Source organism: Rhipicephalus microplus, chromosome 9 (assembly GCF_043290135.1).
Source record: "Rhipicephalus microplus isolate Deutch F79 chromosome 9, USDA_Rmic, whole genome shotgun sequence".
In the NCBI taxonomy this organism is placed as follows: domain Eukaryota; kingdom Metazoa; phylum Arthropoda; class Arachnida; order Ixodida; family Ixodidae; genus Rhipicephalus; species Rhipicephalus microplus.
Genome location: NC_134708.1, coordinates 777,037 through 795,738, shown reverse-complemented (window position 1 = coordinate 795,738; position 18,702 = coordinate 777,037). Strand labels below are relative to the sequence as shown.

Here is an 18,702-nt window from a genome sequence, read left to right as displayed (position 1 = left end):
AAATTTGACGAAATTTACATTTTCAAAAAAAATACACGCGATATGCGTGTCAAGCAAATAGAAATGCAAATAGAAATGCTTCAGGTTTTGATGTATGGGACAAAGGCGCTAATGATATAGCATAGCCATATATGTTTTTCCCGCATGTTTTGCAGAATACGGTCTCTCCACTTCGCGTCCAGCATGGTGTTAAGTGTCGACCTTCGAATAGACATGCTCCTTGGTATCTCTTTTCAGCATGGCTGAGAAGGGCTACACAGGTACAAATAGCCTGAGCACAATAAGCCAGAAGGCTCTTTTTACCTCGTATTAACTTGGTCTAACCATCTGTCAATGAACATCCCAAAGGGCCCTTAGTTAGGTTTGAGAATTTCGAGAAGCTGAAAGGAATGCATGCACTCGGCGTTCAAGATCTCATCTGCCAAAATTTGCAGTGCTACACGCGCCATAAAGAGGTGAAATGTCTGACTGAACACTGCTTGACCTTCATCTCACGGGCGTGGGCCCCAACATAATGGAGGTGATGTATACAAGTGCTGCATACATCAAAGAAACACGCTTGTTACATAAGGGACAATGCAAGAACTATTCGAGACTACGTGTGTAATTTGTGCAATCTGTTGCCTGAATAGAAGTATATGAAGGTTGACAGAAATATTAAGACATACAGACGGAATACACGCGTTATTTTTAACTTCGTATCGATCAGAATGGGAGACGATGTTTCCATTTCATTTGCATTCATGTTCTCACCATTCTCGCATCGTGCCGGTGTCAGCATTCACAAAACTTAGGTATGATTTTAGTGCATCGTCCCTTAGAGGAGTTGTGGTGCGATGCTGTGTATCGTGGTAAGGATACGTGACCCATGCCAGCCTCTCCAAACATGCGCGCATAGAGGGATCTATTCCACAGAAACAGGCAATGCAATACAGATCGCGTGTGCGATCTGGCATGGGCATGTCATGCAAGTGTAACCTTACGGGCGTATGACGAGCTGATGTGTTCAAGTCATCTAATCCTATTGCACAGAGTTGCTTCGATACCAAATAGGGGAGTGAAGAAATTTGGCTTGCGAAGTCTACATCGAGTGAGCAGCGAAGGTTTCAAGCTCACCTCCTCACATCATGCTTTCACAGCTGGTAATGAACGAATTAAAAAATTCTAGTGATACAAAGCTTTTCATTGGGCACACAACAACTTACACTGTCTAGGTAAAATTTATCATGTGACCTAGTGAAGATCCATTTAAGTAAATGACAAATAAAACAAAAACCACATGGATATCATTTTTTATATCTACACTTTACTTTCTCTTGATGACACTCGATGGCCTAGCATTCGTTCTTCATTGTCCTTCCACGACACAGAAGCATCTCCTGCTCCCTACGCAAGCGGGCAGACCTCGGAGAGATGCCAGCAGACGTGGCGACATGGATGAATACATGCGTAGCGAAGTGATCCCACTGGGGACTGGCGATTTGAAGCAATTTTTGGAGCAGTCAAATTTTAGTTTTGGAGCACTTTAGAGCAGTAAAATATTAGTTTTGGAGCATTTTAGAGCAGGTAATCTAGCAATTAGGAGCACCTTGGAGCAATAAAAATTTAGTTTTGGAGCATTTCGAAATAGGTAATCTTGCTATTAGAAGCATATTACAGCAGTAAAATTTTAGTTTTGGAGCAGGTAGTCTTACTATTAAGAGCTCTTTGGCATAGTTATATATTAATAATGGAGCATTTCAGATAAGAAAGTACCTCAAACACTTTAATATAAAATGGATGCTGACCTAGAAGAAAGGATCTTTTAAGATTGAAAAAGGCTTCGAGAACTTTCACATCTCTCTTTTCACCATCTCAGATTAATTGTTTTTAGTATTTAAGAGCTATAGAGTCTAGTAAAAAAAAAAAAAGTCAAAATATATGAACTCAAGGCAATTGATGCATTAATGCAACTATGTGAAGCCAGCCGAATTTTCATTTTGCGCATTTTCTTGCTTTTCGTGGCAAGCATAGCGATTTTGGAATCATGAAAGCGTAATTTACTAATGTCGGATTTCATTAATTCAAACACGTTTAATTCAAACTTACGGTTAATTAGAACTGACGCTGTGGTCCCGTGAAAGCTATGAGTATTCCCATGAGCAAAAACGCCCTGCAATTCGAACGCGCAAGCACTTGCGACGATTAATTCAAACATACCGCGCTCCGAAAATGCTCTCTGCGCCACGCCCAATCCCACGGCGGCACCTCCGACACATCAACGCTGCACGTGAAGAAGGAAAAGAAGAAAAGGAAAGGAAAGGCTGGGCAAAATGTTTGCTCTCTCTCAAATGCCTATATGGGACCCTCTTTCTTTGACACATCAACCCTGCGCGCTAAGAAGGAAAAGAAAAAAAGGAAAGGAAAGGCTGGGCAAAATGTTTGCTCTCTCTCAAATGCCGATATGGGACTTTCTCCTTTCAAGGCCGCACACGGAGAGAGAGGGGAAAATACAAAAAGCTGTCGTGGAGTGGCGGTGGTTTGAAGAGAAAGGAAGAAGAAATGATCATATGCGGAGTTTAATGTCCAAAAACCACCATACGGTTATGAGAGACGCCGTAGTGAGGGACTCTTCCTTTCTCGTCATGTGCTGGCCACGCTGCGGCTTCAGTGCAGAGGGTAGCAGTGGAGACGCAGTCGTCGTCTTAACTAGTATATATAGGTGTTCTCTGGTGTTGGCGCTGGACATAGCCGCGCGCCACTCTTGCAAGGAGAATGGTGAAGCCGAAGTAGAAATGCTTTGCAAGCTGCTTGCAAAACTTATTGACTCGCTGCAGAGCAAACAAGTGCATATGCGCATCACCGATTACTTCAGTTATTACAGACGTCCTGTAATTTATGAATAAATGTAAGTCTTTTGAAACTTCCCCCTCGTGTGTTAGTTCAATGCACATGCACCACTGAATGGTGAGCCCTCCATTCATTTAGCTTTCATTAATTCGAACTTCTTTTATTTCGAACAAATTCCGACCCCTTCAAGTTTGAATTATCGAGATCATCTTTCTTTTTAGTGTCCCTTTAATATGGAGCTCTTACAGAGAAGTATACAAGTGCACGCGTGTGTGCACTTGATTTAACGCTCTGGATATCGTCGTTGCATGAGATTCTAACTTCAACGGCAGTGTGATGTCCTTAGAACGCCAAAATCTGGTTATAAAACCAATACTTGAGGCCTTTTGCGGTCTATCGCCCTTTTATTTTACAAAATAAACAATACGTCGTGTTTGTTGCATGTTGGTTTCTTTCATACGTGTAGTTATTCTTTGCTGCAACCGGGTTACGTTTGCAAATGGATTTCGTTTACGATTATGGTATATGGCATTGGCGTACATGAGAAAACCAATGCAGAATCAACACCACTGCAATCGTTGTCTTTAACAATGACATATCTCTAGCCTTCTGCTATAGTTGTGTTCATCGGAGCTTTGGTTGCGGTACCGCCACAGAATGAGGAATTTCACTTCTCCGTAGAAGTACTGGCGGCCAATTATTCAAAGCGGCAACGGCCTGTTCACGGGAAGGCAGAGAATTATCTCATTAGACTCAATCGCTATTTCCAGCAATCAGAACATTAATTATAGTTATTTAAATACTGCCGAAATTACAGTGTCCAGCAATTTTATGATTTCAGGCATCGTGCCGGGAGCCCCATAAAACTGCCCTGTGAGCCGCATGCGACCCGTAGGCCATAGATTGCAGACCCCCGATATGGATGGTTTGGTGCAGTTTGGCACAATTTATATTGATTTTACCAGGTTGACGCAGTAAATATCGTTTGGCACTCATTGGCACAAAAGTGGGATCTCTGTTTGTAGAGGCTAATCGACCTTCCTATTGGCTGAGAGGCCTTGTAGGCCTGGTAGTGCTGAAAGTAAGTGATGAGGGGCTTAGGGTGCACCCCAGAGTGCTCCGAAAGCTCAATTTTGCCTGGTAACATGAATACCCGACTCCAGCGGTACTTAAAAGCAAGATTTGAGGCGAAATAGTGTCTATGTAAGCACCGCTTTTGAAAACAGGCATTTATAGCCACTTATAAAATTTAGGCACCAACGTTCAAAATAGGCATTCATAGGCACTAAAAAAACACTATAAAAGCTCTCCTTACCCACTAATTTGTGCTCATATGTTAAAATGGCTCGATATGAATGCAAGAAACAAAATAGGCATTTGCCTATTATCCGTTCTCTAATGATCACGCTATACCATTCTACTCTTGAAGGCACAGCTGAAGGGCCCTCCAAAGTTTTACATACTTTTATAATTAATTTCACAAATGAATTTCTTCTGCATCACTGCATACTCGTAAAAATGTCACATCTTCTCTTGGCATTCATACTGTTATTCTATCAAACCACCACAAAATTCGCACAGCTCCATCCTTTCTTTGAATGCCCCCTAGAATACCTCTCTTGGCTCTATTTCACACCCCCGTCTCCCTGTTCATTTCACAGTTCACAGTACAGCCACGACACTGTCATTTTTTCAAGTTATTTCCAAGTTTCTCCCAAATAGTTAAAAATGCAATTGCTTGTTTTTGCATCGTACTAGCATGTCAGGATTCATCATGTTCTAATCATGGTTAAGTAATCACCACAGTATTAAGTCTGGCTTCAAGGACAGGAATGTATTATACACTGGAGTTGAACCCACCAAGTCCAAGCAAGTCAGCGGTGTTTTGAGACGCACAGGCAGCAGGCGTAGCAGTACTCTGCGGTCTTGGCAGCACAACCTTGTTCCCTGTAGGTGCCTGCACATTGTAGTTTTCAATAATAAAACAAAATTGACAAGGCAATTTATATTAAAAACAAGAACACAAAGAAAAACATTGAGCTTTTCTTCACTTGTCATTGTGTCTTCAATTGTTATTTTTAATATTAAAGATTAATGACAAACTGTGCATACACACATCCATGCAAGATACGCAATAATAAGAATGGCACAAATCTACGGTGATGTGTGGAACGTTTAAAGGAGCAGTGACATCAAAATTATGCATGTCAAAATTTTTGCATCTACGAGTGGCAGTTATCGACCCTTTAGTAGCGATTCGTATAAATGCCAACACGCTTTCCCGCTTGTCAGTTGATTGACGACCGACGCTCCATTCACTGCTATCAGTCCAAGACTGCTACTGCAATCCGACTTCCGTTTACTGAGCACAGGCTCGCCCAAATAAACAGTTTATTATTTTGACTTGCAGTGTGCTCCATTCGTCCACGTCACGACCCCGTGGCATCTGGCAGAAGTGCTGTTTCTTCCATGTCCAGGCGCCCCCATCAAGCCATGAACCCAGACTTCGTCGCGAAAAAGACACCCGACGTCAGCAACGAGCAGCGAGTTAGCTGCAGGCAACAAGGTCTGCCACTGGAGTACGGGCTTTTACTGGACAAGACTCTGAAGACCAAAACCATGGGATCAACCACAACAACGATGACAACTGCTGCGCCACAGCCCGCGATCGTGATGCAGCAGCTGAGAGAACCACCGATTTTTTTGTAGGTCATCGTTTAAAGATACGGAGACCTGGCTGGAAACCTATAATATAACTATATCTATAATATATATAATATAACTATACCTATAATATAATTATAACTAGACCTATAAGTTATATAATATAACTGGGACACAGAAGAGAAGCTACGCCGGGTCTACTTTTATTTGGAGGACGCGGCTAGGATCTGGTTCAAGAATCGGGAGTCTTCCGTTCAAACATGGGATATTTTCCGTGCTGTATTCCTGGATACGTTCAGGAGCATCGCCCACAAGGAAAAAGCTGCAACATTCCTGGAAACGAAGGAGCAACTCACGTATGAAAATGTAATAATCTCCGTGGAAAAAATGATGCGACTTTTCCACCACTGTGACCCTGACATGCTCGAGGAGAAAAAGCTCGTTTTCTCATGTGAGGAATCATGCAAGAACTTTTTGCTGGGCTGATCCGAAACCCCCCGAAGACCATTCAGGAATTTCTGTCAGAAACAAGATCAATCGAGAAGATGCTGGAAATGCGAACCTGCCAGTACAATCGGCGAACGATGGAAGACAACCCAGCTCTTTATGCTCTTGGCTCTGACGACCTTCACGAAACGATACGAGCGATTGTAGGGGAAGAGCTGCGCAAATTGTTGCCGGCGCCACAGCATCCCGTTGACCCGATCGCTGACGTTGTATGCCAGGAAGTCCAGCAATTTTTCTGGACACCCGAACTAGCGCAGCCTGAGCCACAAGTCATGAGCTATGCTGCTACAGCTCGCGGTCACTCCCCTCGTCCACGCCCACGCCAAAACGCCGCCCCGTCGCACTTCCGTCGCCAGAAACCACCACCACCGACGTCCTACCGTTCGCCAGCGGGTCAGCGCAGTGCACCAAGGAAAATCGACGTTTGACGAGCACGTGACAATCGCCCGCACTGCTACTGTTGCGGCGAGGCCGGGCACACCTACAGTCGTTGCCAGTACCGACAGATGGGTCGACGGGGCTTCAACATGAACGCGCCAGGCCCATAACGGGGTGAACGATCACATGACATAGCGGACTACCTCGTGAGATCGCAGTCGACACCCCAACGACCTTATCGTACACCGTCGCCAGGCCACTACACATCACCGCACCGTGGGCAGTACACGGGCTCAGTTTGGCACCGATCTCCAGGCTCTTACTCGGAAAACTAAGGGCAGCAACTGATGGAGGTGCGGTTGCTGTATCACAAACTACCGAAGATCTTGCGCTGCCGCCGCCGCCGCCGATGCCGCAACGAAATCGCAAGCACCCGTCGCAAGATGAAAAAGTTTGTAGCGAGGTGACGGCATTCGTCGTAGACGTGCCGTCATCGCAGGTTAAATGAAATGACGAGACGTACAGGAGGAAGCGAGCTGCCGAAGTAGAGCAGCGGCCGTTGCGTTCAGCTAGCTAGAAGCCTACGAACCTTCTAGGCTCCTTGCGCCACGAGCCACCAGCACTAGTCATCTTTTTTTCTCCAGCCGGCTGGCTGCCACTAGCGCTACGCTACAGGGTCTTCACGTCGAATCTTCGCATCATGAAGACAGCATGATGCAATGTGGTAGCAGCGAAGCAAATAGACGTAGCCGTGATCCAACGCCACGACCCAACCGCAACGCACAACAATGAACCAGCGGCCTCGACGTAATATTCGACACTCACCTCGTCATTGCTCTCGTCGATACTGGAGCCAACTATTCCGTCGTCAGTGGGTTTTCACGACGAAGTTGAAAAAAGTGAGGACTGCATGGCAAGGCCCCGATGGCAGACTTGCCTGGATCTGCTGGAAATCATTTAATAACGCCGACCGGAGTCTGCACGGCAAGAATCACCATCAATAACCAGACTTATCCTGCGAGCTTTGAAATCTTACAAAAGTGCTCCAGGGATGTGATACTTGGAATGGACTTTCTAAGTAAGCACGGCGCTATCATCGACCTGAGGTCTGAGTCAATAAAACTAACCCCAGAAAACACGCTGCGGACCCCTACAACACCACGGAATCACTCATTGTATGTGCTAGAACAGCAGGTAACCGTGCCGTCTTTCTCCAGCGTCATTATTTCCATTTGCACCGAAAAAGCTGAAAACTTTGAAGGCATTGTCGAGGGCTAAAAGCACCTTCTTCTGACCCATCAAATTTGCGTTGCAAGAGGCATAGCTGAGCTGCGTGACGGCAAAGCAACAGTGGTGCTGAAAAACTTCAATCACGAATATAGGCACCTCAACCGTGGTACGGCAGTCGCCCACATCAACGAATTCATTGAGGCCAGCATTCATTTGCCCTCTTCGATGCTGCCGATGCTGATTCGGCGAATTGAGGTGCCAAACCAGATTTCGATGTCAACCCGAACCTTTTGAAGTGCAAGCAAGCCCAGCTCAAGTCCCTGCTCTTGCAATTCGAGAACTGCTCCTCGTCATCATCACGAATTCGCCAAACCCCAGTCACGAAACATTGCGTCATAACAGAAGAAAACGCCCGACCAGTACGACAAAGCTCATACAGAGTCTCCACGCGTTAACGCGATGCCGTGAAGCGAGTCGACAAAATGCTACACGACTACATCATTCAGCCATCCAAGAGTTCGTGGGCGTCACCCGTGGTATTAGTGAAGAAGGATGGGACCCGTCAATTACCGTCGCCTGAACGAAATCACAAAGAAGGATGTGTACCCTCTCTCACGTATAGACAACGCACTGGACCGTCGCCACAACGCGAAGTGCTTTTTCTCGATGGACCTCAAAATGGGCTATTGGCGAATTGAGGTTGACAATAGAGATAGAGGAGACAGCCTTTATCCCACCAGACGGCTTCTTCGAATTTAAGGTCATGCCATTTGGTCTTTGCTCGGCCCCTGCGACCTTCCGACGCGTTAGGACATTGTGCTGGCTGGATTTAAATGGCAGACTTGCCTCGTGTATTTGGACGACATCGTCGTATTTTCCTCCAGCTTTGACGAGCATCTCCGGCGCCTTGAAGGGGTACTTCAAGCTATCAACACCTCTGGACTACCCAGGAGCCAGAAAAGTACCGCTTTGCGTATGAGGAGCTGTTGTTCCTGGGAAACGTCATAAGCAAGTCTGGAGTCTGTCCTGATCAGTGGAAAAGAGCCACTATCGCTGATTTCCCACAGCCCACTGACAAGAAGGCTGTATGCAGATTCCTCAGATTGTGCGCCTATTACAGGCATTTCGTCAAACGTTTTTCACAGACCGCCGAGCCGCTAACTTACCTCACAAAAAGCAACGTTGAATTCTGGTGGGAAGCAGCACAAAAGGAAGCATTTCAGGCACTTAAGCAACGCTTCCAGACACCACCGATACCTGCGCATTTCGACGAATATGCCAAAACAGAAGTACACACCAGCGCAAGCAGCGTAGGACTAGGCGCCGTCCTTGTGCAAAGGACTGGCGGCGTGAAAAAGATGATCAGTTATGCTAGCCGGTCTCTAACTAAGGCCGAAGCCAACTATTCCACAACAAAAAAAGGAGTGCCTTGCCACCTTGCCATCATCTGGGCGTCAAAGTTTCGTCCCTATTTTTACAGTAGGCCTTTCAAAGTTGTGAGGACCACCATGCCTTGTGTTGGCCAGCTAACTTGAAAGACCCTTCGGGTCGTCTCGCATGATGGAGCCTCAGACTTCAGGAATTCGACGTGACCAGCGTTTGCAAGTCTGGAAGAAAAGACTGACACCAAGTGACTGTCTCGTGCCCTCGTCGAACCACCGCTGTCCGACGGCCTGGATGAGGACAGCTTCTTAGAAACAATAACTGGCGATGACTTCGCTGAGCAACAGTGTGCTGACCCGGAACTCTGAAGCCTTGTGGAATACCTTGAGGGTAGCAGCACGACTGTTCCGAATGTTTTCAAGAGAAGACTGGAGTCGTTCTTCATGCGAAATGGAGTTCTCTTAAAAAAGAACTTCTCGCCCCTTTGAGCCAACCATTTTCTCGTCGTTTCTTCAGCAGTGAGACCAGAAGTACTCAAGGCCCTACACGACGACCCGACGGCTCGACACCTCGATGTTTTCCGTACGCTCGCAAGCCACGACTATCAGCCGATGTCACTCGCTACATCAGGACCTGCCGCGACTGTCAACGACGAAAGACACTACCGACTAGGCCAGCCGGACTTCTCCAGCCCATCAAGCCACTTCACCCTTCACCGGCCACTCCAGTAAACCGGCATGGACTAACTGGGGCCATTCCCGACTTCGAATTCCGGGAACAAATGGATCATCGTAGCTACTGACTAATTCACACGCTATGCTGAAACAAAGGCCCTCCCCAAGGGCAGTGCATCCAAGATAGCAAGGTTCTTGGTCGAGAACATTGTTCTGCGTCAAGGAGCTCCACAGGTTCTCATTACTGATAGAGGTACAGCTTTTACAACGGACCTAACTCAAAAGATCCAGAGGTACAGCCAGACAAGTCACCCCCGCACCACCCCCTACCATCCAGAGACTAACGGCCTCACTGAACGTCTTAATAAAACTATCGGTACGTGCCCTTCACGTACAATACAGCCAACCAAGAAACGACACAGATGACGCTGTACAAGTTGGTCTATAGAAGAGTCCCGGCAATTATGCTTGATGCTATGCTTGCAAATGTCGGTGACGAAGACAACCTCGACGTCACGACTTACTTTCCGCATGCAGAAGAAGCTCATCAAAAAGCCTGCCTGCGCATCAAGAATCAGCATGCGACCGACAGCCACCGTTACCATCTTCGAAGAAGCTTTGTTGAAATACGCCGACGTGGGCTCAGTGAAAAACTTCTGCAACACTTAGAACCATACAGAGTAGTTGGACGTCTTGGCCCACTCGCCTACGAGGTTGTTCCCGACAGTATTACGAACTCTTAACGGCACCGTGCTCGACCTGAAGTCGTCCATGTTGTGCGCCTCGGACCATTTCATGCGCGAACCTGAGGACTGCATATTGTTGTTGTTGCTGTACTTATTGTTTATTGTCTTTATTATTGAACCTTTGTCTTTTGTTAAAGCATTGGGACAATGCTTTTTTCAGAGGGGGACAATGCCACATTACTTTCCTCAAGTTTTGTTATCCCCTCGTTAGACTATGTTCAGCGCAAACCGCGTCTACGATGTTCAAGAAGTTTCGAGGCTTCAGTCGATCATTTTATTAAGATTACGCCCACTTCGGGAACGTCACAAATTAATCCGGAACCTACGTTGCCGCTAGCGATAACGCTAGAATATTCAATGGCAAGGGTACAAATGCTGACATGCTTTGCCGCTTGTCAGTTGATCAACCGCTGACGCTCCGTTCGCCGCTATCAGCGCAAGACTGATACTGTAATCCGGCTTTCCGTTTACTGGGCACAGGTTGGCTTTAATAAAGTTAATTATTCGACTCGCGGTGTGCTCCATTCGTCCACGTCACGACCCCGTGACAGTATATTGCTTTTGAAACAGCTCACCACCTCCGAAAAGGCATTTAAAAAAACTTTTTTGGAATTCCGCAATTCCAAGCAGCCTATCTATTCAAGAATACTTAAAAAAAAGTTACCTATACTTGGCAGCAACTTTTCTTTGCACTGAAGGGAAAGCTATGGGGGTAGAGCTTCTGCACATGTTGCACTATGCGAAGTAGTCTTATAACACTGTGGAAAGTGATGGGGCTGCACCATCAGCATTTCATGTAGACGCAGATGCCATTTAGCGTTTGTGGTATACGTAAAAAGGTAGGACTTTCTCGAGCCTGAAAAACACAGCCACAATGAATAAATTAAAATGATTACGAATACCTCACTGGTGTGAGCCGTGTTTTGTCTCAAATAGCTCAACGTAGAAAATTGATTGATTGATTGATATGTGAGGTTTAACGTCCCAAAATAACGTAGAAAATAAAGGAGGAACATTTATACTTTATGTTAAAAACACGGGCTTTATTGTGGAACTACTGTCACTAGCAGTGGATGCACATGATTTGGCTCTGTAGCCTTTGCCTCGGTGCAGAGAAAAATTGTCACGGAGTACACAGTTATCTTGAGCCATGCGAAAGACCATTTTGCAAGCACCTACCTCCTAGACAGTTAAGAAACAAACTGAAGGTTTTTGATCACTAAACATCTGCCACCTTGACATAAATGTCTCTTTGTATACATAATATGCAATGCGAAGTTGTCTAAGTGTGTTTTAAAGCTTGCAGAAACTGACGCCTAAGATTTATCAAGACTCATTTTAAAATTCCCACTATTGTGTGGATTCAGCATGCTTTGGCTGGGCTGTTTGTCTGTTTTTTTTTTCATACGTCTTTTTCAGCTCTTGGACTTCGTTCTGCCTTTTCAAAAAGCAATGATGCCATCGAGGTCTTCCAATTTGGAGATATGGAGCAACTTTTGGAGCAGCAAGTTGCATTTACATTCAAGAACCTGAAAAATTATCCTGAGGCTCTTGTGAAGAAGCTAGAAATATTTAGAATCATTGCAAACTGCATGGAGCCAATCATCTTAGAAGCACTACCTATTTCAGTTGATGATGCAAGAATAATGGTGTCATGCTGTTAAGCATTCTGCAGAAAACTTGTTCAGTGATTATTTCCGTAGCAAATAAAGAAAATACTGGTTGAATGAAATTGTACTTTATGAAATAACAATATAAATATACATAAGTGGTTATCAGCAGATAGGGTAGGCAAACGCTGTGACAAACAATGCTAGAGACCTTCACAGTCCCAAGTGCATTTCTCTAAAATTACTTGAAGAATTAAAAAAAGGTTCTCTGTCTTCACAACTGATTAGACTGCTGGGCGTAATACGCCATTCAGTTAGTCTCAGAAAGCCAACCTCCTCCAGCACTCTTCTCTGTGCTGATACTACACAATTTAACAAACTTCATTTTCTTTTTGCATCAATATTTTATGTGGCTAGGGTGTTCTGTCTATACTCAAATAACCCCTTACCATGTCCTCTAGAAACCAGTGCATAACAAAAAATCGTACAGGATACCATAGGCATACCAACATGAACGCTAGATCCATTTTCTTTTTAATGGTATAGCAATTATTCGGACATTCTCGAGTGGTTTTTGGCGTTGCCAGGGGTGTAGCCAGATATTTTTTTTTTTAATTGAAGGGAGGGAGGAAGGGGGGGGGGGGTCGCACCTTGTTCTGAAGGGTGGGGGGCAAGCGAAAGTTCACTTTGCACTATATATGCCATGGCGAAAAAATTTCAGAGGAGGGGGACACACACACCTTCCTGATGTGTCCTCCACCCGCCACTGGCCATCATGTTTTGTGTAATGTTCCTATCGATAACATTCCCCGGCGGATTGTGTTTTACAAGCGGGTAAAAGCGTGAGAGCGGGGCTGACGAACAGGACTAAAGCAGAGATAAGAGCTGACCTATCTTTTTTGCACTGAGGGTGGATGCGATAGAATCAACCAACTTGCCAGGCCTCCCATCAATTGTTGTTCAAGCAAAGAGGAACGCGCCACCCGTGTCGAAGGTACAGAAAGGATCGAGCTAGGAACGCAAAGGGGGAGGGAGGTGTTATGAATATTGCCTACAAGGGTGTGATCGCTGGTGCACATGCTATTAACAGCTGGTATACCCTTCTACCTTGTACTTTCAATGGGAACAGACTGTGCGAAAAGTGCTTCGCTTTCTAGAGCAGCCATTTGAGAGTATGCGCTAAGCTTTGATTACGAGGTGGACACACCTTAGCGCCATTTCGGAGGTCCATTCGTACGTTCCGTTCATACTGTACAGAAATAATCGCACTGCTCTAGAGCACCAGAAAGCGTGCCTGCATTTCGACACTGTCGTTGGCCGCAGCTTCTATCTCGCGTTACCTACAAGCTTCCGTTGATGCCTACATTACAGCACAAGGGCCTAACACGTAGTACGACCATGTTTGGCAGCATTACGGCGCCTCTCTTTATGCATTTCTAGGTAAAACGCCTGCTGGAGCGGCCGGCTGGGCGCTCTAGACAAGTTTGACTTCATCTGTAAGTGCATCGACATGCAAGAGATGTTTTGAGAGCCTGTAGTCAGTCACCCAAGTCCCGAATATCGAACACCGCATGTGCAGCAAACTTTTGCAAGTGAGCGGACTTTGGAAATGAAAACCCCACTGCTAGTGCTTCCCCGGATGACGTCAAGCCTAGCTATACGATTTAACAATATAATTTGTTGGTATCACATTCATAGCTAAAAGTGTAAGTGAAACTAACAAACTATCTTCTAGATCCAATATCGCATTACTCAAAATAACGCTGGCTAAAAGGGCAATTATCACACTAGTTGCTGAAGCTTTCGTGCTGTCAGTTATCTAAACGTGAAGATGATGTTCCTAGCACAGAAAGTTCACAAGCAGTCTCATTATGTCTCGAAATAGTGTGTGCCAGCCACTTCAAGCGACGCAGCAGCTTCCCTTTCACCCATCCTTTCAAAATGAAGCAATAAATGTGATGCCATAATGTTTTTTTTTTTTAACCTTCAGCTATTGACCCTGGAAAGCGAGAGGCAGACGTGCGCGTTGCCGCTTCTCAGGCTTTCAACACCAGAGCTGCCAGCGATGGTCTCACTACAGCTGTGCGTATTAAAACATAATTGCGGCTGCTCCTACTAGGAGGCATGCTTTTATAAATGAGATGGCATTTAAAAAGAAAGCACTCGAGAATTTTGAGAACTGGTGCATTCAGCATAGTATGGCCAATTGCCACATGAGAATTTTAAATTCGGACCCTAGCAACCTAGAGTTCGAAAAGGCAGAATTTTTTAGGGGCTTTTGCTGCCACAGCCCTTATAAACACTGATGTTCTAATGGAAGAAATTACGAAACAACTCTTCGTCTGTATGATGATCCATGGATAAAGAATACTAGAGAAAAAGTGTCAACGCGTTCCCACCATTTACATGTTCTTTTGCGGATGCAAAGCCCAGAAAATTAGATCACGATTTCCAGACGTCGAAGTGACAGACATTCTGACAGCATGTGTACAGTTATTAGTGAAAATAGCTTTATTATATGCCGCGGAACTCTTCAAATGATCATCAGCGTTCCTCGAAAGACGTTTGCCAATAAATTGCCGCCACAGTTTCACGCTACCGACTGGACTAAACGTTAAGAGCCCCTTAGGAGAGCGCGTTTCGCCGTTAAGCAGACTTGCACAACAGAGTTCCGTCGGCACGAAACATAGCATCAGAAATTCGAGGACGCACGCGCCACCACTCTTTATTCAACGTAATAAAATAGGTACGTGATTGTGACTTTCGTGGCCCCCAAAAAAAGGTGCACATGTTATCGACGCACCGGCGTGGCTGTTGCTGGTAATAGACGCTCACAAATCTGACTTTGGCGCAAGGTGGCGCAATTTGCATTGATATTATCAGAATGGCACAGTAAATCTGATTTGGTGCACTTAGGTGCAGTTGGTGCAGGAGTGGAATCACTGAAAAAAAAATTTATGATACTACATGAAATATGACAAAGTATATGAATATACGAAGCATGGATCCACTTTGCAGCATGTGGATGAGCTCAAGATGTGAAACAAGCTAGACAAACAAAAGAAAGGGGGTACATCAGCTTGCTAAAAAGGAGACTGTGCAGATTCAAATGAAGTCCCTGGTTATGACCCTGATGAATTTCAGACATATTATGTCACAGTTCGCCAAGTACAGTGGCTTTATTGTAATAAACAGAAGGACAGAGTTCTCTCAGAGACACCAAAAGTGGACGCGGCCAAAAGAACTGCTGCTTTTGTTTTTCGTTATACGCCTCTCGTGCAGATCAGTCATCTTCACTGATGCCAGCACATAGGTGTGCACAAAAAGGGACGTGGCATTACCCTCCCTGATGCTCACCAAGTAGCAGTCGATGTGTAATTAGCTGGTCGGTATGCACAACGGTCCGAAAAATACGGCTTTTTGCACACCACGTGTACAGTCTCAGGCAGATGCTGACGGCGTCTTAAGCAAAATGAACAATCAGCAACAACCACGTAGGTGACGACGCTCAGACGGTGCAGTACTTTATATGGTTGGAAGCATCGGCGTAGGAGTTTCTTCAACAGACCGTGCCGTCGCACAGTGTGACCAAACCCAGAAATTGATGACCGAGATTGTACCGATAGGTATCCTGTACTTGTTGGCTAGTTATTCTGACCCGTGCAAGTTGCCTGGCTTCCTTAGCAAGCTCAGTGATGTCTGTGGCATCTGTCTCCGAATCAATGGAACCATGGGGCAAGTATCAAGCATAGTAGTCACTTCTTGGCCATAGATCAGCCCAAACAGAGTCCTTCTCGATGTTTCCTGCGAAAGTGACATATGACAAAGCTTTGTCCCAATTTTCGTGCTCCACGACGATCGACATGCAAAGAGTCGTCTTTCTATGCTGTCGTCTTTATATGAGTTTGCCACTGAGTGTAAGCACAGTGTGCAGAAGCTTAGCTGTGAGCGCAGTTCCTTTGTCTGTTATGACGACGGCGCGAGCACCGTGTCTCAGGACAATGTTCTCAATAAAGAACTGTAACGCCTAAGCTGTATTGATTTGATAGATTGATATGTGGGGTGTAACGTCCCAAAACCACTACATGATTATGAGAGATGCCGTAGTGGAGGGCTCCGAAGATTTTCACCACCTGGGGTTTTTCAACGTGCACCCATATCTGAGCACACGGGCCTACAACATTTCCGCCTCCATCGAAAATGCAGCCGCCGCAGCCGGGATTCAATTCCGCGACCTGCAAGTCAGCAGCAAGTATCTTAGCCACTAGACCACCGTGGCAGGGCCCGCTTAAGCTAGAGTGCCACTCGGAATCCTTGGTTTCTGGGTATCTTGGTTTCTGGGTATCTGGTGAGCTAGTCAGTCGCGATTATAATCCACTTATTGACATTATGCAATACAAGAAATGGGCCCAAGAGGTCCATGTCAATCTGTGGAAACAGCGTTTCGGGTACTGAAATAGAATACAGTCAAACCTCGTAATAAAAAATTTGAAGGGGGAGTTGTAATTACTTCGTTATAACCATTATTTTGTTATAGCCAAAATCCATTTCTACCAACAATTAGCCATCAAGTGAGAATGTACTCGTCAACAAATAGCACAGCAGCCCGCAGTGCAGAAAAAACGAGAGTTGTCGGAATGCAAAAAATTGCTAAATATTAAAAACATTGTACTTTATTTGCGCCAAATTCAGCATGCCAGCTGGCAGATCACTTCAAAGAAAAATGGTTCTCAATAGACTTTTGCCAACTCTTCCTCGGGTGCATAACTGCTTTTTCAGCTGCAGCAGCTATTAGAGTCCATCCTCGTTGCATCGCAAGCACCAAAGAAGCAGCACAGCAGCTTTGTCGCATCAAGCACTTGCGCGTGCATCAGTCGACACATTCGTCACTGTCGTCACGCACGCCCGTCACCGTGGGCCCAATTTTTGAATCCGACAACTTTTCGGTGACGCGGTGACAACTCTTTGGTTGTCAGCATCGGCACAGTCCAGTGTTAGAGGAAACACGCGAACTGGTGGCGAAATTTGTAAACGTGGCGCATACACATAAACGCAGCGCTTGTCGTCTGCTACTTTCGATTCATGTCACTGCGATTCATGTCACAGCAGACCAGCAGCGATTCATGTCACTGCTGGTCTGCTGGCGCCCTGTCAGGTAGTCAGCAGGCACACGAAAAGTCCAGCTTGTTTCATGCTATGGTATCTCACCAGTTCTGAAACTATGCGATTGGCACCCACAGCAGTGGAATTTTGATCAAAGGCGATGTGCAATAAAAAGCCATGCGAATATATTTAGAAGCACGCTAATAAATGCTTAAAATTATTATTTGTTGGGGTTTAACATCGCAGAACAGCAGTATAATTATGACCAACGCAGTGGAAAGCTCCAGAAATTTCAACCATGCGTGGGGTTTAATTCAAAGTACACAAGCCTTGAATATCCCCACTTTCATCGATAATGCGTCTACCGCGGCCCGGATTTGATTTCATTACTTGCAGGATAGCAGTCAAGCACCGCAACCCCTATACCGTAGTGGCTAGTTAAGAAAATATTTGAAGATGAAATCTCTCGGTCAATACGGCGTGATCCTTAATGATGTTCTGGCTCTGTCTCACTACATGCAAGCAAATATTTTAACGTTCTAAATCCCGCGAGCGTTTGATTAGGGAATTGATTGATTGATTTGTGGGGTTTAACGTCCCAAAACCAACATATGATCATGAGAGACGCCGTAGTGGAGGGCTCCGGAAATTTCGACCACCTGGGGTTCTTTAACGTGCACCCAAATCTGAGCACACGGGCCAACAACATTTCCGCCTACATCGGAAATGCAGCCGCCGCAGCCGGGATTCAAACCCGCGACCTGCGGGTCAGCAGCCAAGTACCTAAGCCACTAGACCACCGCGGCGGGGCCGTTTGATTAGTGCAGCAACACCGGAAGACGCTCCACAGTTCAAATGGCTATAACATGCACGTTTATGAAAAGTACTGCCCTTCCCCAATGTGTGCCCCCATGAACAATAAAGAGCATAAAACTATACACAAGAGTAAACACGAAAAAAAAATTTATTCATCATATTTCTGTGACAAAAGATGAACCAGACCACATCTATGGCCTTTTAACAATAAAAGAATGAAAAGCTTCATTTAGTATCGGGTGCTGTCACCTCCAGCGTCGAGTACCGCTTTCATCCTTGCAGGTAGAGATATGTACAGAGCTTCCGTGAAGGATGAATCGCATTTCAGCCGCTCCCACTCTTCCTTCATTAAAGCCAAGAGGTCATCCACAGATTTGACGTGGAGAGTTACAGATCATTTCATTCTGCCCCACATATTTTCAATTACGTTCAAGTCAGGTGACGGGGGGAGGGGGCACATGAGCACCGTCCCCGGTCATCAGTGGCCTGTTTACCACGGCAGCGAAAGCACGCCGACCATATTCTTTAGTGTAGAACTCGGCTATGAAAAGCCTTTCATCCTCAGGTGCCCTGGCCATGCCACATAGAAGAGCTGGCACAACCAAAAACTTGTTCAGTGAGCAATTACGCCTCGAGCTGTAGAATTCTGCAAAACCGATAACGAAGCCAATCACTTGCATAACATATAGTGTCAATGCTAACAAAAATGTTAGTTGTAAGCATTGCACAATGCTCTAACCAGCCGGCTGCCTTTGATAACAG

At 45.5% G+C, this 18,702-nt stretch overlaps 1 protein-coding gene across 5 annotated transcripts in view; it reads right to left on the bottom strand.

Moving 5' to 3' along the window:
• The window catches only part of LOC119163319 (stromal membrane-associated protein 1), a 178,856-nt gene that overhangs the window by 41,835 nt on the left and 118,319 nt on the right, over positions 1-18,702 (bottom strand). For all 5 annotated transcript variants that reach the window (XM_075872938.1, XM_075872937.1, XM_075872940.1 and 2 more), the window contains one exon: positions 4,690-4,786. In XM_075872938.1, coding sequence (XP_075729053.1) covers positions 4,690-4,786 — 97 coding nt within the window. The remainder of the gene's footprint in view (positions 1-4,689; positions 4,787-18,702) is intronic.